The 16,472-nt window shown below is 44.4% G+C and overlaps 1 protein-coding gene across 1 annotated transcript; it reads left to right on the top strand.

Moving 5' to 3' along the window:
* Positions 1-9,433: 9,433 nt before the first annotated feature.
* On the top strand, positions 9,434-15,112 carry SCG2 (secretogranin II). The gene is made up of 2 exons (XM_040074634.1): positions 9,434-9,549; positions 12,756-15,112. The coding sequence occupies exon 2, from the start codon at positions 12,770-12,772 to the stop codon at positions 14,645-14,647; it is 1,878 nt and encodes a 625-aa protein (XP_039930568.1). The 5' UTR covers positions 9,434-9,549; positions 12,756-12,769; the 3' UTR covers positions 14,648-15,112.
* Positions 15,113-16,472: the final 1,360 nt, after the last annotated feature.

Below are 16,472 nucleotides of genomic sequence, written 5' to 3'. Positions count from 1 at the left end.
ACAGAGCAATCAAATTTGCAGGCTTGTTTTATAATCTGTCTGCCTGAAAATTTTTTGCTTGCTTCCTTGTTTGTTTGGTGGTGGGTTTTTTTGTTGTTGTTGGTTTAGTTTGGTTTTTTCGTGGTGTTTGGTTTTTGTTTGTTTTTTGTTTGTTTGTTTGTTTGTTTTTTAAATCTCTTTTCCTGAAGTGTTACTGTTTTGTAAAAGGTCTGGGTAGACTTAGTTATAATAATTACAAAAAGAGGTTTGGTTTGGTTTGGTCTGATGCCACTGGCACAGAGAATCCTCTGCAGTTGTGTTTGGTTTCCAAGTTAATGCTGTCTGGGTGTTGCTGTCGATAGATGGTCTCTGAGCCCTGGCTGTCTATGCAGCTGTGAGAAGTAACAACATAAACTTAGGATTAAGGTTTTTGTCAATATTAATTAAAAATCATGGTTAAGGGCTCTCATTCAGCAAACACTGACTGCTGCTCAAAGCACTTAGATATGTCTTTAATTTTGTGCATATTCCAAATATATTTGATCTAATTGCAACTGAAGCAAATATTTGGAATCCTAAGGGTTTACTGCTTTTTAAAAGCAAATAAATGGCTGGAATTCATATATGTGCTTGGTGGGTAAAAATCAGGAATCATAACTGGAGTTTTTATGTGAATTTACTTTTTGGAGCACGTTCTGTATTTCTGCTTCCCTGCAGGTTAAATGTGCTGGGATTTACTCTGTTATAATTCTCCCTTCAACTAATTTTCCCTAAGATTTCTCTTACATTGTAAGCCTCATTTCATACATTTAATATCACTCTTCATCAGCCTAATTACCCTTTGGTCCCACCTGCTTGGCACAGACCCTCAAAGAGAAGCTCAATATTCCTGCCTCAGCTCCTGCACCATCTGGTCTTTCCCGTTCGGAGCCTGTGCCCGTGGTTTCCAGCGCTGGTCTCTGCTCTGCTGGCTCAGGCACTGCAGCTGCATCCCTGGCAGCTGCCTGCTTTCTTCACTCACCTACTCCTGCTGTGTCTCCTCACATTACAGTTCTTCCTTCCCATTTCTTCCTGTCCCCTACAAAATACCTCCATTCTTCAAAAAATATAATAAAATGGGAGTTATGTCCTTCCCAGGGGCTCTGCTTCTGCACAGGACCAAGTCTGTACCTGCCAGGCACTGCCAGGTCCTTGCAGAAGAGAGGATGAAAGGGATCTCACCCTGATGCACAAAGAAAGGGATCTTTGTGCATCAGGGTGAGAACCAGCCAGCAGAGGCATCACAAATTTCTGCAGCTGCGGTCAGCGAGGCACCGAGGCAGAGCATGACACCATGGGGACACACACCTGCCACAACAGGCACAGGCACGTGGGGGAAACTGAGGAGAATCCACCTCAACAAACACATTGGCCATGGCTCCCTGATCAAACACAAGCACCAGCAACCAGGAACGGCTGGGTTTGGTTTTGGTTTTGTGTTTTTCATATAATAGCATCATGAAATGGTTATGTTCAGTTGAGAACCTCATCCATATTACATCTGCAACAGATGGTGAAAACCTTCTGGCATGGACAAGTAATCTATTTAGTTCTTCAGACAAGATCTCCAGTACCAGGCAGAGAGAGCATCTGGTCTTTTGGTCCATCTTTGAGGTACATTGGTGGAAACCCACAGCCAACCAGGGCTCCCTGTGACCCCACATCCACACAGGAGCACCTGTGAACCACACTCGGGGTGATGCTGACAGCAGCTCACTGAGGGCTTTGGGACCTGATTTTAAACAGCTGCAATGAATTGCTTTTGTCTTGAATTTCAGACCATTAATTTTGGGAGAGCAGAACACACCTGTGAGATCATGCTGAATGCAGTAGGAACAGATGACAGGATACCTGGTGGTTTTTTGGAAGATGGCCACTGAGTCCCTGGCAATGCAGAATGCATCTGTGAGCAGCTCCTGGGCTGTGCTTTTCGGGTTTTACAGCCCTGCTGCTGGTGGGATGGGCCCGTGGTGATGCCTTGCAGCACAGTGGCAGCAGAACTGCTTCAAAATAAAGGCACCAGCTACAAACCTGGTGAAAAACGTCCCCTCCCAAGCAGGAGCCTCAGGGCTGGGAAGGGCTCTCAGCCCATCTCAGGCACTTACCAGTAAGGCATGTATAACAGAAAGCATTTACCTTAGGGGAAAATTACAGCGTTTCCACCTGATTATATGGATTTTACTTGCCAGTCAAGGCTCTTATAGCTCAGAGAGATGTGAGACTGCTATCTAAAACAGTCTGGACATCCAAACAAACATTCTTCCCAGCTTGCAGAAATATTAGTAGTTGTCCTGTAGATTGGAGCCTGTTTGGAAAAACAAGGACATCACTTGTATTTTGACTTTTGCCTGTCAGTTTTTTCCTGCTGCAAGAGTCCTTTTAATAACTGAAAAGCAAAGGATAAAAGAAAATAAGAATTAGCAAATTATAGATGTTAACAGAGCTCTTCACATTTGCAGTGGATGGATGCCATGCTGTGCCATGCACCCAGCTGTACCCACTCACCCTGTGGCTCCCACCCCATCCCATGTTGGACGGAGCACGGCGGCTTTCCGTGTACACTTGCTCATTGTGGCATTGTGCAGATCACAGATCACTCTGATTTCTTTGTCTCCTGCTGTCCAGACCATGCCTCCTGTACATCTGTTTGATGGCATTAAACCCTCACCACCCAGGAGTGGGTGTCAGTAGGTTCTGACAGTAGGTCAGTGGGCCGTTCTGGGCTCAGTCCTGAGTACAGCCTGCAGCAGTGGGGGTCGGTGATTAACCTGCATCTGTTCTGCTTTTTGCACTGAGACTCTGGCCTTGCCTTCATTCCACAGGCACTGAATTAGGGAAGAAGCTGCCATTGAAGCCAGCCAGCTCTCCCAGGGTCTATATCCTGAAATTCAAAGTCAGCACAGCTGAACCTTGAAATAACAAGATTTCTGCTTTGATGCTGATGTGCAAATGCTAATAGCCATAACCACATGAGAGGACATGGATTTGTGCTCTCTTTTTGATGCAATCACTCATAATTATGTTGACTAAACTTTTAATTTAGTACACATTTTTTAAAAAGGGCATGACATGAAGGGCCTTGTCCACATGAGCTAACAAATCAAATTGTTTGCTCTTTTCTTGTAGAAAGAGGAAATTCTATAACACTGTGTCTGTGCTGTGCCTTGCACTGAGTCTTTTTTGTATGTTTTTGTCACATTCTTGACCAAAGAAGAGATTTGATTTTGACTCAGATCTGTGTAAATTGCTGTAGCAATAGAGTTGGAATTCACGCACGTATGTACTGAGCAAAGGACAAACCTATGGCCACAAAAAGGGCAGTAATGAAACCATGAAAGGAATGACCCTGACAAGGACAATGCACAAGAAAATGGTGATAATGTTTTATGGCATGGAGCAGGGCATATTTAGCACATAAATTCTTACATGCACTATTCCTAAAGCACCTGTTGCCCTAATGGCCTGGGGGTGGAAGAACCTTTGCCCACATGCAGTAATGTCAGATGCTGGCTCATGCTTTGGGAATGGTTGGGGGTCTAAAAAAAACCAGAGGAAGCACAGAAGTGTTAATTTGGAGTGGCAGTTTTGCTCCTCTGAACCCTGTCCTTTGTTGTCAGACAAGGCAGCCGATAATAAAATGGACATTTTTCTGCCAGAGACACGGAGATCCAAAATCACTGAGCTTCTTCATGTTGATGAGTGATTAATGTAAAAATTAATGAGGCTTGAATGTAAGTAAGGAAAAGACTTAGCCCCAAGATCACAAGGTTTCTGCACAGAAGAATTGCTGAACAACTTAGCAGAGGACTAAATAATGGACCTAATCTTATGCACAACTGCAAAAGCACTTCTCTCTATTTATTTAACATGAAAACTCACATAAATATGTTTACAGATCACTGTTGTGCAAACTTTTTTCTCTCCCATGTAAAACTTTTGTGTTCTCTCAAGAGAAAACATCACGGAAGGGCAATCCTGGCTGACCCCGACCCCCCAAGGTGGCCCGTGCCTCAGGCTGGACACTCGCACCAGCTGAGGATCTTGACACGAGCAGGTGGAATGCAGTGGGAAGGCACAGGCAAACCGGTTTTGCTGGCTGCTGCTGCTCCTTGTTGCCACAGCTGCTCTGAGGTGTTTCAGTTATGTAATCTCCAATGATTTGGGGTGAACCTGTGCAGATTCTCCGACTGCCAGGACACGGTTGCTTTGTCTCCTTTCCCCGTGAGCCAGCAGTGGGGAGCAGCGCAGCACCCCAGACAAACCCCACCTGGCTACAAGCAGAGTAGTTTGAATCAACTTTAGCAAAGGAGAGTAGGCTGGGGCTGGAGTAAAGGCTGCCTTTTCCATATCTGAATGACGCTGAAAGTTTGCCGGGTCGTGCAGCATCCCGTGGATGATGAGTGGTTAGAGCAGGCTGTGAGCAGCAACCCCTGCCTGAGCACAGCCAGCCCTGCAGCTGAGCCCCTCGGGGTGTCAAGGCAAAGGGGAGTCTGTCCCATGCTAATTAAAACTCTTTTGCCAACTTCTCCTTGGCAAAGTGCAAAGAAGTCCTCTTTTCATGCCCAACGACTAAAAAGAAATCCTATTTTGGGTTTCAGAAGCAGCCGCGTGACTAAACGAGCCCTTCAGTTTCATTCATGTTTGCTGTCTATTAATCTGTTCTCCTCAACCTCAGCAGGCTATGACTCAGGGCTTCACATTGTCTTCCTCCCTGAACTATCTGTGTTTCGACTTTAAATTCTGCTGTCTGACGCAAAGCAGTGCTGAAATCATGACAGTTTGATCCAGCCAGCTCCCGGGAGACTCTTGATCTTTACTGGCTGGTAAATGTAGCACTCAGAACAGCTATGCAGAGCAGATATCGATATTTTTACACCAAATGTTGGTAAGCAGATGTCACAGGCTTGTGAAAAGCCTTGAAACTCCTCAGGAGAAAATATGTGAGTATGTGTGTGGGAGGCCTGGGGATAAAAATAATTTGGTGGTTCTATGAGAAGGAATATATTCCTTAATCCGTTGGTGTTTTGCTATTCCTGTGCTGGGTACTCAAAGTGGAGGCTGCTATACTGGAACAATTATAGCAGTAAACTCTTCCCCTCTTGATTCTTCTGCTTCTTTTGCAGCTCCTTCCAGCACAGGCTTCTCTGCCCCTCTGGCTCCGGCTGATCTGAATGCTCCCATTCCCTGCCCTGAGCAGGGGGTCTCTCCTATGGAGTCGAGCCCAATTATCCCAAGCTTCAGGCATCCCATAGTAAGTGTAGGTCACTGGGCAGGCAGCAGCAGTGAGGCAGCGGGGCTGGGCTCCTCCAGCAGTCACTGGAGAAAACGAGAGGCACTGGAGGGGTGGCAAAGCCCTAGGGAAGGACTCTGAGGTGGCGTGGCACCGCTGAGCCCCAGGTGAGCCCAGCCCCGGTGCAGAGCTGCGGTGGGTGGGAAGCGATGATCCCCATGGCCCGTGCTGCAGGGGTGGCAGCCAAACCTTGCCTAAGCCTCCTCTTCCCAGTTATTTTTTTAATAAGCAGACAGCCTGAAATTGTAAATGTTGGTTAAAAGTCCAGATTTGGGGGTTTTTTCCGGTTTTCCTTAGCTTTTCCTGTTCTTGAAATGTCCCCCCAGGGGGCCGTGTGGGGCAGGCTGGTGTTAAACCTGCTTCATCTCGTCGAAGTGTTGAATAAAGCCCGGTGATCTACAGCCAGTGGATGCTTGCCTTGACGTCCCTGCTTTTAAAGGACTGCAGAGCCCTTATTTTTCCTTACAGTGCTGTATTTATCCCTCCCCTTATGGCTTTGGAAATGAAATTTGAGCCATTTATTGTGCACTAAATTTAGGGAGGCCAAAAATATTTGCATACAAATTTGATTGATCTTTCAAGCATGCAAAATGAGCAGAAAATGACAAGTCTGATGTTGGAAACAAGCAGAGATCAAGTATTTTAAAATTAAAATAATTTAAAAGAATCTGTATCTATGATGGCAGATGAGCTGTTTCTGAGGAAAGAAAACCTCTTCTTTCTCATTATATACAGGGGAAATGAAGATGTTCAAGTCAGATATGGACTGAATTTTAAATGTGACAATGGCATTTATTCTGCAGGAGATGTCATGTCTGTAATGAATTGTAAATTATTTTTAGTTGCTACTAGAAACAGAAGAAGGGGGAGGAAATAATCAATATTGACACAACCATGATTTATTTTTAAGTAGTGCTGATCTTGGTGGCACCAATTAGAGGAGGAGAGAGCTAGAGCTGCAGAAGTACAAAACATTCTGGTGTTTAGAAAAGGGTCACAGCAGCCAGACAAATGTGCTGCCTCTGTGTTTCTCCTGGGATGGTCATTCCAGCAAGATCATCGTTCCATCCTCTCCTGGGAGCTGGCAGCTGTGGTGGGAGGCCACGGTCCATGAACAGTTGTGGTTCTGGCCACCATCGCCCCACTGGTGCTGGTGTGGCCTGGGCACAAGGACAGTCACCCCAAGCCCCTTTGCCAGACCCTGCTTCCTCCTCAAGACAAGTTTCCTGACTTTTCCCACTGACTGTAGGGATGATGATATTCCAGCTGGAGTATGACAAAACAGAGTGGGCTGGAACCCTCTGGCCTCTGTTTGCTGCAGTGAAATTCCCTTCCCAACCCCATGCCCTCTTTCTTGCTTGAGATGAAATAAAAGCCTTTTGCTGCAAGGTGCAGGGCTGATTGATTAACTTTTATCTTCTCATGATGCATGACTAGGTAAGGGAGAGCATGTGACAAGGCAAGCTGTTCAGAGAAATCACTGCGGATAGAGCTGGGCTGTTCCCAGGATCCACAAAAGGATGCAGCATGGTCAAAATTCACTCAGAAAAACAAGAGTACCTAGCTCCTTTGCTTAAGCAGTTGATATTGAGCTAATTCTAATGCAATTTCCTAAAATTTAGAGGTACTGTGATGTGATCTTTCTCTTGTGTAAAATGCCATGGAACTTCTGATGACAGAAGAGATCCAATTTTCTGCTGCGTGACTCATTCTGAGGAAAAGAATGCTGTACATTTAATATGACCAAAAAAAGCACATTCAGTAAGGCCCTCCTTATAGGGCTGTGTGGATGCAATCAATCGTAAGCACAAAGTCCAGGCAACGCTTTTTGATATGGAGTAAAATTGACAGATGGATTCTGGAAAGCCTTTGGAAAATTTTATCCACTGAACCCAGAATAGCCACAGCAGAGACCTCAGCCAAGTCTCTGCCTGGCTTTATATGCTGTAAATCTGAGGTGAGTGGTTAAGGAGGATGGAATCTTGCTCACATGCCAAATAATTTGGGTTGTCTGAAATGCACTCTAATGCAGAAGATCAGGGATAGATGGATGGGGTTCAACAGGATGATTTCATGGGAAAGAATTTGCTCCATAAGTATTAGTCATTTGGTGACAGAAAGCACAAGAGCCTGTTGGAAATACTTGCAGAAGCACAAGAAAATTCCTGAAAGTCTGAATTGAGTAATTTTCTTCTGGGTGTTTTCTGTTATTATTTTGTTCGTTGGTTTTGATTACATTGAGTATTCTGTCCATGGACTGGGGTGTATTAGCAATAGCAATGTCTGCAGAGCTGTGTTTTGTGGGCATTCAGAGCCCTGCTGAAGAGGATGTGGTGCTCAGCAGTACAGTTCCCCACTGCTCAGAGGGCACTTGGACCTTGCCCTCTGCTTGCTGCAGTGATGCCTTTCCGTTTCCCCTCCTCAGGGTTGCTGTCACGGGCCCTAGTGCAATTTTTTTTTTTTTTTTTGACTCTTTTCTTCCTGGGTCTGGTAATGCAGGTGAGTCTGGATGGAATCTGGGGCCAGAATAAAGAGCTTCTGAAGAGTTTCAGCACAAAAACTGATACTGTATTTTTTTCATAAAACTATGTGAGGTGAAACAAGATCTCTATTTCCAGATCTCCATGTCAACTACAGCAAATGCAGCCAGGATTGTCGTGTTGTCTGTTCATGGCTATTATTTCTAGCTTACTGTTCTTACAATAATTTAATTTTGTAATGCTTATTGGCTTGGAAGGTACATTCATCCTAGGTTTTTTTTTTTTTTTGGGGGGGGGGGGCGTGGTTTCTGCATTTTGTGCTGTAAAAGGTCAAAATTGTCAGGAAAGATTTATTTTTCGGGAAAAGGAATCCTTATTTAAAAGCCAAAGTAAAACAACCTTTCTGTAATAGAAAGAAAGCTAGAAAGGAAGAAGGAACAAGCTGAAACTACGAGCATCAGCTGAAGCCATGTGTTACATCTTGTGTTTTGTGATTTATGGCATAGTGGTATTCACCCACCCCGTTGATCCAGGCGTGCAAGTGGTGCCCTTTTGAGTGCTGAGAACGAGGTAAAATGGTGAGGGCCTTTTCAGCAGCTCCTGGCAGTGGTGCCAGGGATAGGTTGTCCCTCTCTGGCTCCATCCCCATCCAGAGGAGCACCAGCCTGGCCCCTGTCCCATGCCACAGCCACTGGCAGAGCCAGAGCACACAGGCTGGGATGGGGCTACTGGATCAGGAGGAGCCTTCTGCCTTATCTTTCCTCAACATTCTTCAGTTTTTCCATCTACACGGATAAATAGTGGAGGGTCCTTCCCTGCTCAGCCCCCTTCCTCAGGAGCGCCCATCTCTAGCTGGTCCTGAGCTCCAGGGCCTCCTACACCTGATGACAGACAATCCAGAGCCCTGCTGAAGGGGATGTGGTGTTCAGCAATACAGTTCCCAGCTGTATGAACTATCTCTGCCCTGTGACAAAGCCAGAAATGAAGCTTGGTCAATGAACTAAAGAGAAAAAATAAAAAACCCCTGCTGGCCGTAGACGTTGAAAGGCCAACTGCTGCCAAGGCATGGGCACAGCCGGGCACACACACACACACACACTGACCCTGGGGTGCAGAGTCTTCCTCACAGCTGGGCTCACACCCACCTCCAGCCCCAGCGTGTCCCCAGCTTTGCTCCTGCCCCACAGCCCGGGCCGTGTGTCCCTGCTGCTGCTTCGGCCTGCACCCATCTCCTGAGGCGTGGGTCACCTTCACCCACCCCCGAGGTGTAGGTCGGGTTTATCAATAAAGTCCTTCCTCCCACTCTGTAGGAGCTGAGAAACAGAAGGCACTGGCTGTATCACGTCCCTTTATTTATTTATTTATTTATTTATTTATTTATTTCCCCCCCCTCCCTTCTTTCTTCCTTGCCCTTGCTTTTCTCCTCATGTTTCGACATGTGGCTTTTTTTCCTCTGTCTTTTTTTTTTTTTTTTTTTTTTTTTTTTTTTTTAATTTTCTCCCTGTTTTCCCCTTGCCCCTGCCGGTGCCCCGTGCGCGGGTGTGCGCCGGGGGTGACAGGCCGGCTCCGCCCGCCGGGGCCCAGCGGAGGCTCCGCCAGGCCGGGCCGGGCCGGGCGGGGCGGGGCGGGACCGTGACGCGCGGCCGGGGCGGTGCGAGCGGGCAGGGCGGTACGGGCGGCGACGAGGGCGGTACGGCCGGGCAGGGCGGTATAAGCGGCCGCTGTCCCGGTGCTGAAGGCGGCGGAGCGGCAGAAGCGCAGGTAGGGCTGCAGGGCCGTCGGGATGGATGTCGGGCCGTCGGGATGGATGTCGGGATGTCGGGATGCGCAGGGGGATCCGGCACCGAGAGAGCGGTGAAGTCCCACCGAGAGCCGGTGGTGCCGGGGCTGGGGCTTGCGAGGGAGCACATCTCTATGAAACGTGCCCCTATCACTGTATTGTATACATGTACTGTCAGCACCGCCCGGGCTCAGACGGGAAGCCGAGCGCTCAGCCATGCCGGGTCCCGGACACGGCACTCCAGTGGATGGGCGGGGGTTCCCTGGGGTGCGAACACCCTCCGAGTCACTTCCCAGATGTATCCGCTCACAAACAGTCCTTATGTTCACTAGAACTGCTCTGGGTTTGGGCTTTTACCCTTCGTTGCTGTCTGCTTCATGTTTTCAGTTCTTTCCACAGGGTAAAGGGTTAGAGATGCTTTTTAAAAAGGCAAATTTACTGCGGTCGTGTTATTTCTTGCAAAAAAAGAAATGGGAGGAAGAGTGCATGATATATTTATTTTCCCTATGAAAACTGCTGTTAGGTTTCACATAAGACTCTCACAGCAGGGACACATCTATGGAAAAAAACCTATGAGTTTTCATAGCTAAATTTCACTGGAAACATTAGAGTCACATCAGAAACAACTGCTAGGAGAATGAGAGAGAAAATTACTGCTACCATGGAAACATCCCAGAAAGGAGATATCTTCTGAGTCTGTTTTTTAGGGAACTTTTTTTCTGTGTCTATTTCCTTTTTATGTGTTAAATTTTGATCATGATTGCCTCATTTTGTGAAGAGGAGCTTCTTCATCTTCATTTGTTGGCTAAAAGATGATTTTCCTGTTTGTTGGGTGCTAATAGAGGAGAAAATATGCTTTCCATCTAGACTGGCTTCGCAGTTATCAATCTGGAGACAAAAGAGATGTTTTAGCATGTTGTCCTTTGAGAAGCAGAGGAGAATGCTTGCAATATTTCCTAAAGATAGGCTAAAACGTCCTGTTTTAAAAACAAATGTGGAATTAAAGTCTGAAAGGCTTGGGAGCAATCATCTTACCTTGGATAGCAAAGTATATTTAATGACAAGATTTACGACCCAAACTCATAGCTTTTAAAAGAAATCATCCCCAAATCTATTTGACAAGGTTTTCAAATATCATGTACCAATAAATTAGAAATAAAAATTGACCTAGAGGGAAATGAACACAGAATGTGTAGAGAGGAGCCAATGATCTGTTATTCCTCCAAAGGAAATATTCAATTGAGCAACATCCTTGTGGAACGCTAAACTTTGCCTCGTTGCACACATTTGGATTTTAGTGGGATGCTGACAGCTCTTGCAAAGGCTGTAACAATCCAAATTGTGTGCAGCAAAGGAGGGTGAGTTCCTGGTCTTTGTGAGTGGGAGGTGCTTGGCAGATGATTATAGAATGACTCTTCCTTCCCCATGCCTTAGAAAGGACAATTTCTCATGTGCTAATCAAATGAACTCTGTTAATAACCAGTCTGCTGAAAAAGAAAGTCTTAATTTCACTTATTTGCTACAGAAATAGAAAATTGGGTGACGATTGTGTTTTCTGTTGGTTTTTTATTTGTTGGGTTTTTTTAGGGTTTTTTTTTGGGGGGGTGGGGGGTGTTTGTTTGGGGTTTTTTTAATTGAGATATACGTTTATGTACTGGGCTAGTGCCTTTTCTGTGACAGAAAATGAAACAATCTGTTGGCTTTGTCTCAAGGCAAACTCAGAGAGTGGGACCTCCTAATCAGCTGTTGAACTAGTCATTTAGTGAAGTCAATGCTCAAATGTATCCAGCCTTGAAGTCAGAAATGTTTGGGGAAATTGTTTGCTATTATGCCTGTTAGCCTGCTTATGCATACTTGAGGGAGAAAAAATAAGCAGCTCTCTGAACTGATAGTGCTTTAATTATTTAGTTGAGTCACATTATGTTAAGGACAAAAACTGGAAAAATCTACAAGTGAGCTGAAATTAACATAGTCATGCTCACTTTCTACTTCCAGCAGTGGGTAAACACGGGTGTACACAGCTCTTTCAGCCTGTCATGAACCACCAGCGTCTCAACAGGATGCTTTTACCAAGCCAAAAACCTAAGGAACCAAAATAGGTCAATTAATCAAAGCAGTTTCTATCTTTATCATTCCTTTCTCATTATTGTACTTTATTTGTTAGTGTAACTGGATCAGAAAAGAATCTAATCTGTCCTGTGGACCCAGTGTACCAGTGCCTGAGCGTGTACTGGGGAATGACTGATGGCAGTTTTCCCCTGTGCCATGTGGAGGGTGCCCAGCTCCCTGCAAGGCTGGGCTTTTGCAGCTGTATCCTCCTGCCCAGCGATGCTGTAATCGTCTTAATTCTGTCAGAGGCATATTTTTCCCAGTTCTTTTCCAGAGTTTATTTTTGTCTGGTGTAAGCTGGGCAGACGTAGGCTTCTACTGATCTATTGTAACCAAATTTGCCAGTGGTCTTATTTCTGCCTGTCCTGGGACCTGATTCAATTTCTGTTGAAGTGAATGAATAAGCAAACAAGTGAAATCACCACCCAGAACCCACCTACTTGAGCTCATTTCCAAGATGGGCTTTAAAGGATTCAGTAAAATTATTTGTACCTTTAGGGTAAATTATAGTTTTCCTCTCATATAAGAGATCATTACCCTAGGAAGATGACTCGTAGAATCATTAACTGATATTCACATGTAATACAAATAATTTTTTTAATGAAATAGCAAAATAAAGGAAGTAATAGCTTCAGTACTATCAGTACTGACAGAAATAAACTTGCAAGTAATTTTATATGCCATGTTACCCACTTCATCACGTTAATTTTATTGCAGTTTAGCACCATTCAGTGATATTGTCCTGGCATGAAATTAGAAGCCCTATGGAGCAATCCCACAACATATTTCTGTCTGTAATTTTAATATTAGTATTATGAGCAGCATTTAAATGTATGGATACACTGATTTTGTTGTTTAGGTGCTTTGTTCTCATGATCAAAATTACATCTAGGTATGTCTACGGGCATTTCATGAGTTATATAGGATTGGTATTTTGTACTTGGTGCTGCCATTGGACAATAAATGTTCGTAAAGTACGTGGAGCATAGAGATAAGAAATTTCTTGCATAGCTCTGTTTCCTAAGCCTGTCTCCATGTGTTAACAGCTTCTTTTTTTCTTCTTATTCTTTATTTAAAGGAAATATTTTAAACATGGCAGAAACTAAAACCTTCCATCCTGGAGCAGCCTGTGCTCTCACCTTTTTCTTTGTCCTAGTCTGTTGGGTTGATGCAGCCTCCTTCCAGCAGCACCAGCTGCTTCAGAAAGATCCAGACTATGCAATGAAAAACTTACAAAGGCTCCCAAATCCCGATATGATCAAGGCACTGGAATACATAGAAGACCTTCGCAAACAAACCAACAAGGGAGAAAGCAGCCCTGATTACAACTCTTATCAAAGTGTCCCGTACCTCCTCCCACAGAGAGAAAGCAAGGATCAGCTTCACCTCCCGGATAATGTACGGGATTCCTTGACTGAAGATGAGTCCCAGTGGGTTAAGGTAATGCTGGAAGCCTTGCGGCAAGCTGAGAAGGAGTCAAAAGCTGGCCCAAAGGAGAATAAACCTTACGGTCTGAGTTCAGATAACAACTTTCCAGCTGGAGTAACTGATGATTACGAGGCTTACAAGTGGCCTGAGAGGTGGCAAAAGTACCTCAAAGCGCCACTCGGGCACTATGAAGAGAGTTCAAGAGACAGCCCCTTCAAGCGTACCAACGAAATCGTGGAAGAGCAATACACCCCCCAGAGCCTTGCCACGCTGGAGTCGGTGTTCCAGGAGCTGGGCAAGATGGCAGGACCCAGTAACCACAAGAAAGAAAGGCTGGATGAGGACCAGAAATTGTATACAGATGATGAAGATGATGTGTACAAAGTGAATAACATCGCCTATGAAGATGTGGTTGGAGGAGAAGATTGGAATCCCATAGAGGAAAAAGTGGAAAGCCAAACCCAGGAAGAGATAAAAGATAGCAAAGAGGAGATTGATAAACACGAAGAGGAGATTGACGACGAAATGAAAAGATCAGGAAAACTCAGCTTCCTTGAGGATGAAATAAGAAGAGAAAATAAAGATCAGGTGTCAGAGGATGTTTCAAAGCTAATGAATTATTACCTGAAGAGGCTGATGGGTAGTGCCGGGAATAGGAAATTAAGGACTGGAGGAGAACTTGAGGAAAAAAGAGCCTCCATGTTTTTGGATAAACAACTTGATCCTCAGGCTATAGCTCAGCTGATAGAAATCTCAAGGAATTTGCAAATTCCTCCTGAGGATTTAATAGACATGTTGAAATCTGGAGAAAAAAAGCAGCTTCAGAGTGAAAGGTTGGAAGCTGAGCAGGAAATGGAATTCCCAGAAGACCTCGACGAGATATCTGAAACCAATCTAGGACAGAGCGATATATTTAAAAATAATGTAAACTCTAAAAATGGGTACATGAAGCAGCCTCTTATTCCAGAAAATCTACCTGAAGACCTCAATATTGAAGATATTGTCAGCCTTCTGGGAAATGACAATTTAGCTAATCAGAATCCCTCCTACTTACTAAATCGTCTTAATCAAGAAAATGATTTGCCAAGACTGTCTTACATTCCCAGAAGATTGAAAGGACACCTGTTCCCTAAAGCTGCCTGGATGAACGATTTGGAAAGACGACAAACGGAGTATGAGAAACTGAACGAGAAGGATGAAGAACTGGCCGATTACTTGGCAAAGGTGCTGGCAAAATACCCTGAAGTGATCAATACGAACCAGATGAAACGAGTCCCGGCTGCAGCTTCTGAGAACAACCTGCAGGAAGAGGAGCACCTGGAGCAGGCCATCCGAGAGCACCTAAACCAGCTGGCACCACAGGAGGCTGCCAAGTTGGCTTCGCTCAGCAAAAGGCTCTCCATGGCTGGGGAAGCTGATGACACACAGACCAGGCAGTACCTGGATGAGGATATGCTGGCAAAGGTGCTGGAGTATCTAAAACAGGAGAAATCAGAGCTTGAAAGAGATCACATTACCAAGCGAGCAATGGAAAACATGTAATTGTTCCCCAAGTATTATTTCTCTTCAATGTGTTGACTTCTATCCCAATTCAGTTGTGATTTATTCCTGCTCTCCCACTAAACAACCTATGGTAGACTATTGACCATTGAACAGTCTGCATATCTTTCTCAGAGCTGTTATATTGTTTATTGATATATGTTATAAATTATGGGGCAAACAACAAATTGCTTCAAGTGTTTTAAGAAACAATTTAATGATATCAAGTAAAAGTATAATACATAAACAAATTACCTTTGCATTGTTAATAAAACATGATAAATGAAGAGTGACAATTATCATTTGAAATTTTTAAGATTAATTGGATTATTTTGTTACTGTCTGTAGTGGTTTTTGTGCAGTATCGAATAAAGAAAAAATTAAGCATTATATATATATATAGTTTTATTTACAAGGCTTTTTCTATTCAGTGTTTTATTGTTGATGAATAAACTATTTCTGGACAATCGACTGTGTTTCTTTGTGACAGTTGAAAAAGTCATACTGATTGGAAACGTGTTTTAATTTCTACAGATGACTCTTCTGAAATATATTATTTTTTCTACAAATTAAGTTGTAAGCATAAACTTGTGGTTTTCAGGGCCAGAAGAACATCATCTGATATTACCCCTAAGGGCAGGGAGTACCTAAAGAGCTTGCTGAAGTCGATCAGTGTGATAACTGCATTACCTACAACTGAAATTTGGTCCTCACATAATTAAAAGGTATATCAGTACCTCCTGGCAGCAGGAGGAGCATGAATGATCTGTCCAGCTGAGACAGACTTGATGACGAAGCTCTGAAAAAATACAGAATAGAACCTTCATATGTGAGCTCTGGGAAGCTCTGCTGGAGTAGCTGGGAAGCTCAGCAGAGGAATCCCCCTCCATCTCTCATGATAACCACCACAACAAAAGAGCCAGGCTCCAAGGCAAGGCAGGCAGGGAACTCCCCTGTGGGGAACGGCATTGGTTTGTCTGATAAAAATATCATTTCCCTTTTCATGAAATGACCATTACACGTCATATAAATACACAGAAACCCTTTACTATTCAGCACACTATCTGGACACTTGAAATGTCTCTCAAGCTCCTGTTATGATGTGGTTTTCACTGGGACAGCTCATTCCCAGGATTATAGTTTAAAAGCACTTTTCCCTGTGTATTCTGCAACAGCTCATCTGGGCTAAGTGGGGTGGGGCAAAGTCTAATGAAGTACAAAGGGTGCAAAAATAAAACTTCATCTTCAGTGTGGCCATTACCTTCAGCAATCACAGCTGACAGGAGTGCAGCCCCTGTTCCAACCATTATTCCTTGAATACACTACAGACAATAAAATATCTGATTTTCCAGGTGTGTGTAGGACCTGGAAGAGATGTCACACGTGGTGACACATGACAGGTGGGAGCTATCACTCCCTTCCTGCCATAACCTACAGCACTGCCTTGCCCTGGGCTACCCAGGCTCCTGAGCTGACCAAAGCCCTGGGGACTGTTTGACTGCCTCCAGGCTCTTACTCAGGGAGAGCTCAATGAAAATTTTGGATACCAGGATGATTTTATATCAAAGAAATCAGTAGTACAAACCTATGCATAAAAGGACAGATGCTGTCAGACACTGTGTGGAAGACAAAATAAGCTTTGGAAAATCTGAATCTTGGCATGATTAACTATATCACTTTTTAGAAGACCACCTCCCTCGCAGCACGTGCAAGCCATTAGGGACTTTGTGGTTCATCTTCACAAACAAGAGAAAGGGTGTTGTGCTCAAAAGAATGAAATTACTCTTCATCTGAAAAAACTACTTGAAAACGTCAAGCTGATTTCAAG

Source organism: Hirundo rustica, chromosome 10, assembly GCF_015227805.2.
Source record: "Hirundo rustica isolate bHirRus1 chromosome 10, bHirRus1.pri.v3, whole genome shotgun sequence".
Lineage (NCBI taxonomy): Eukaryota > Metazoa > Chordata > Aves > Passeriformes > Hirundinidae > Hirundo > Hirundo rustica.
This window is presented reverse-complemented; position numbering and strand designations above follow the sequence as displayed.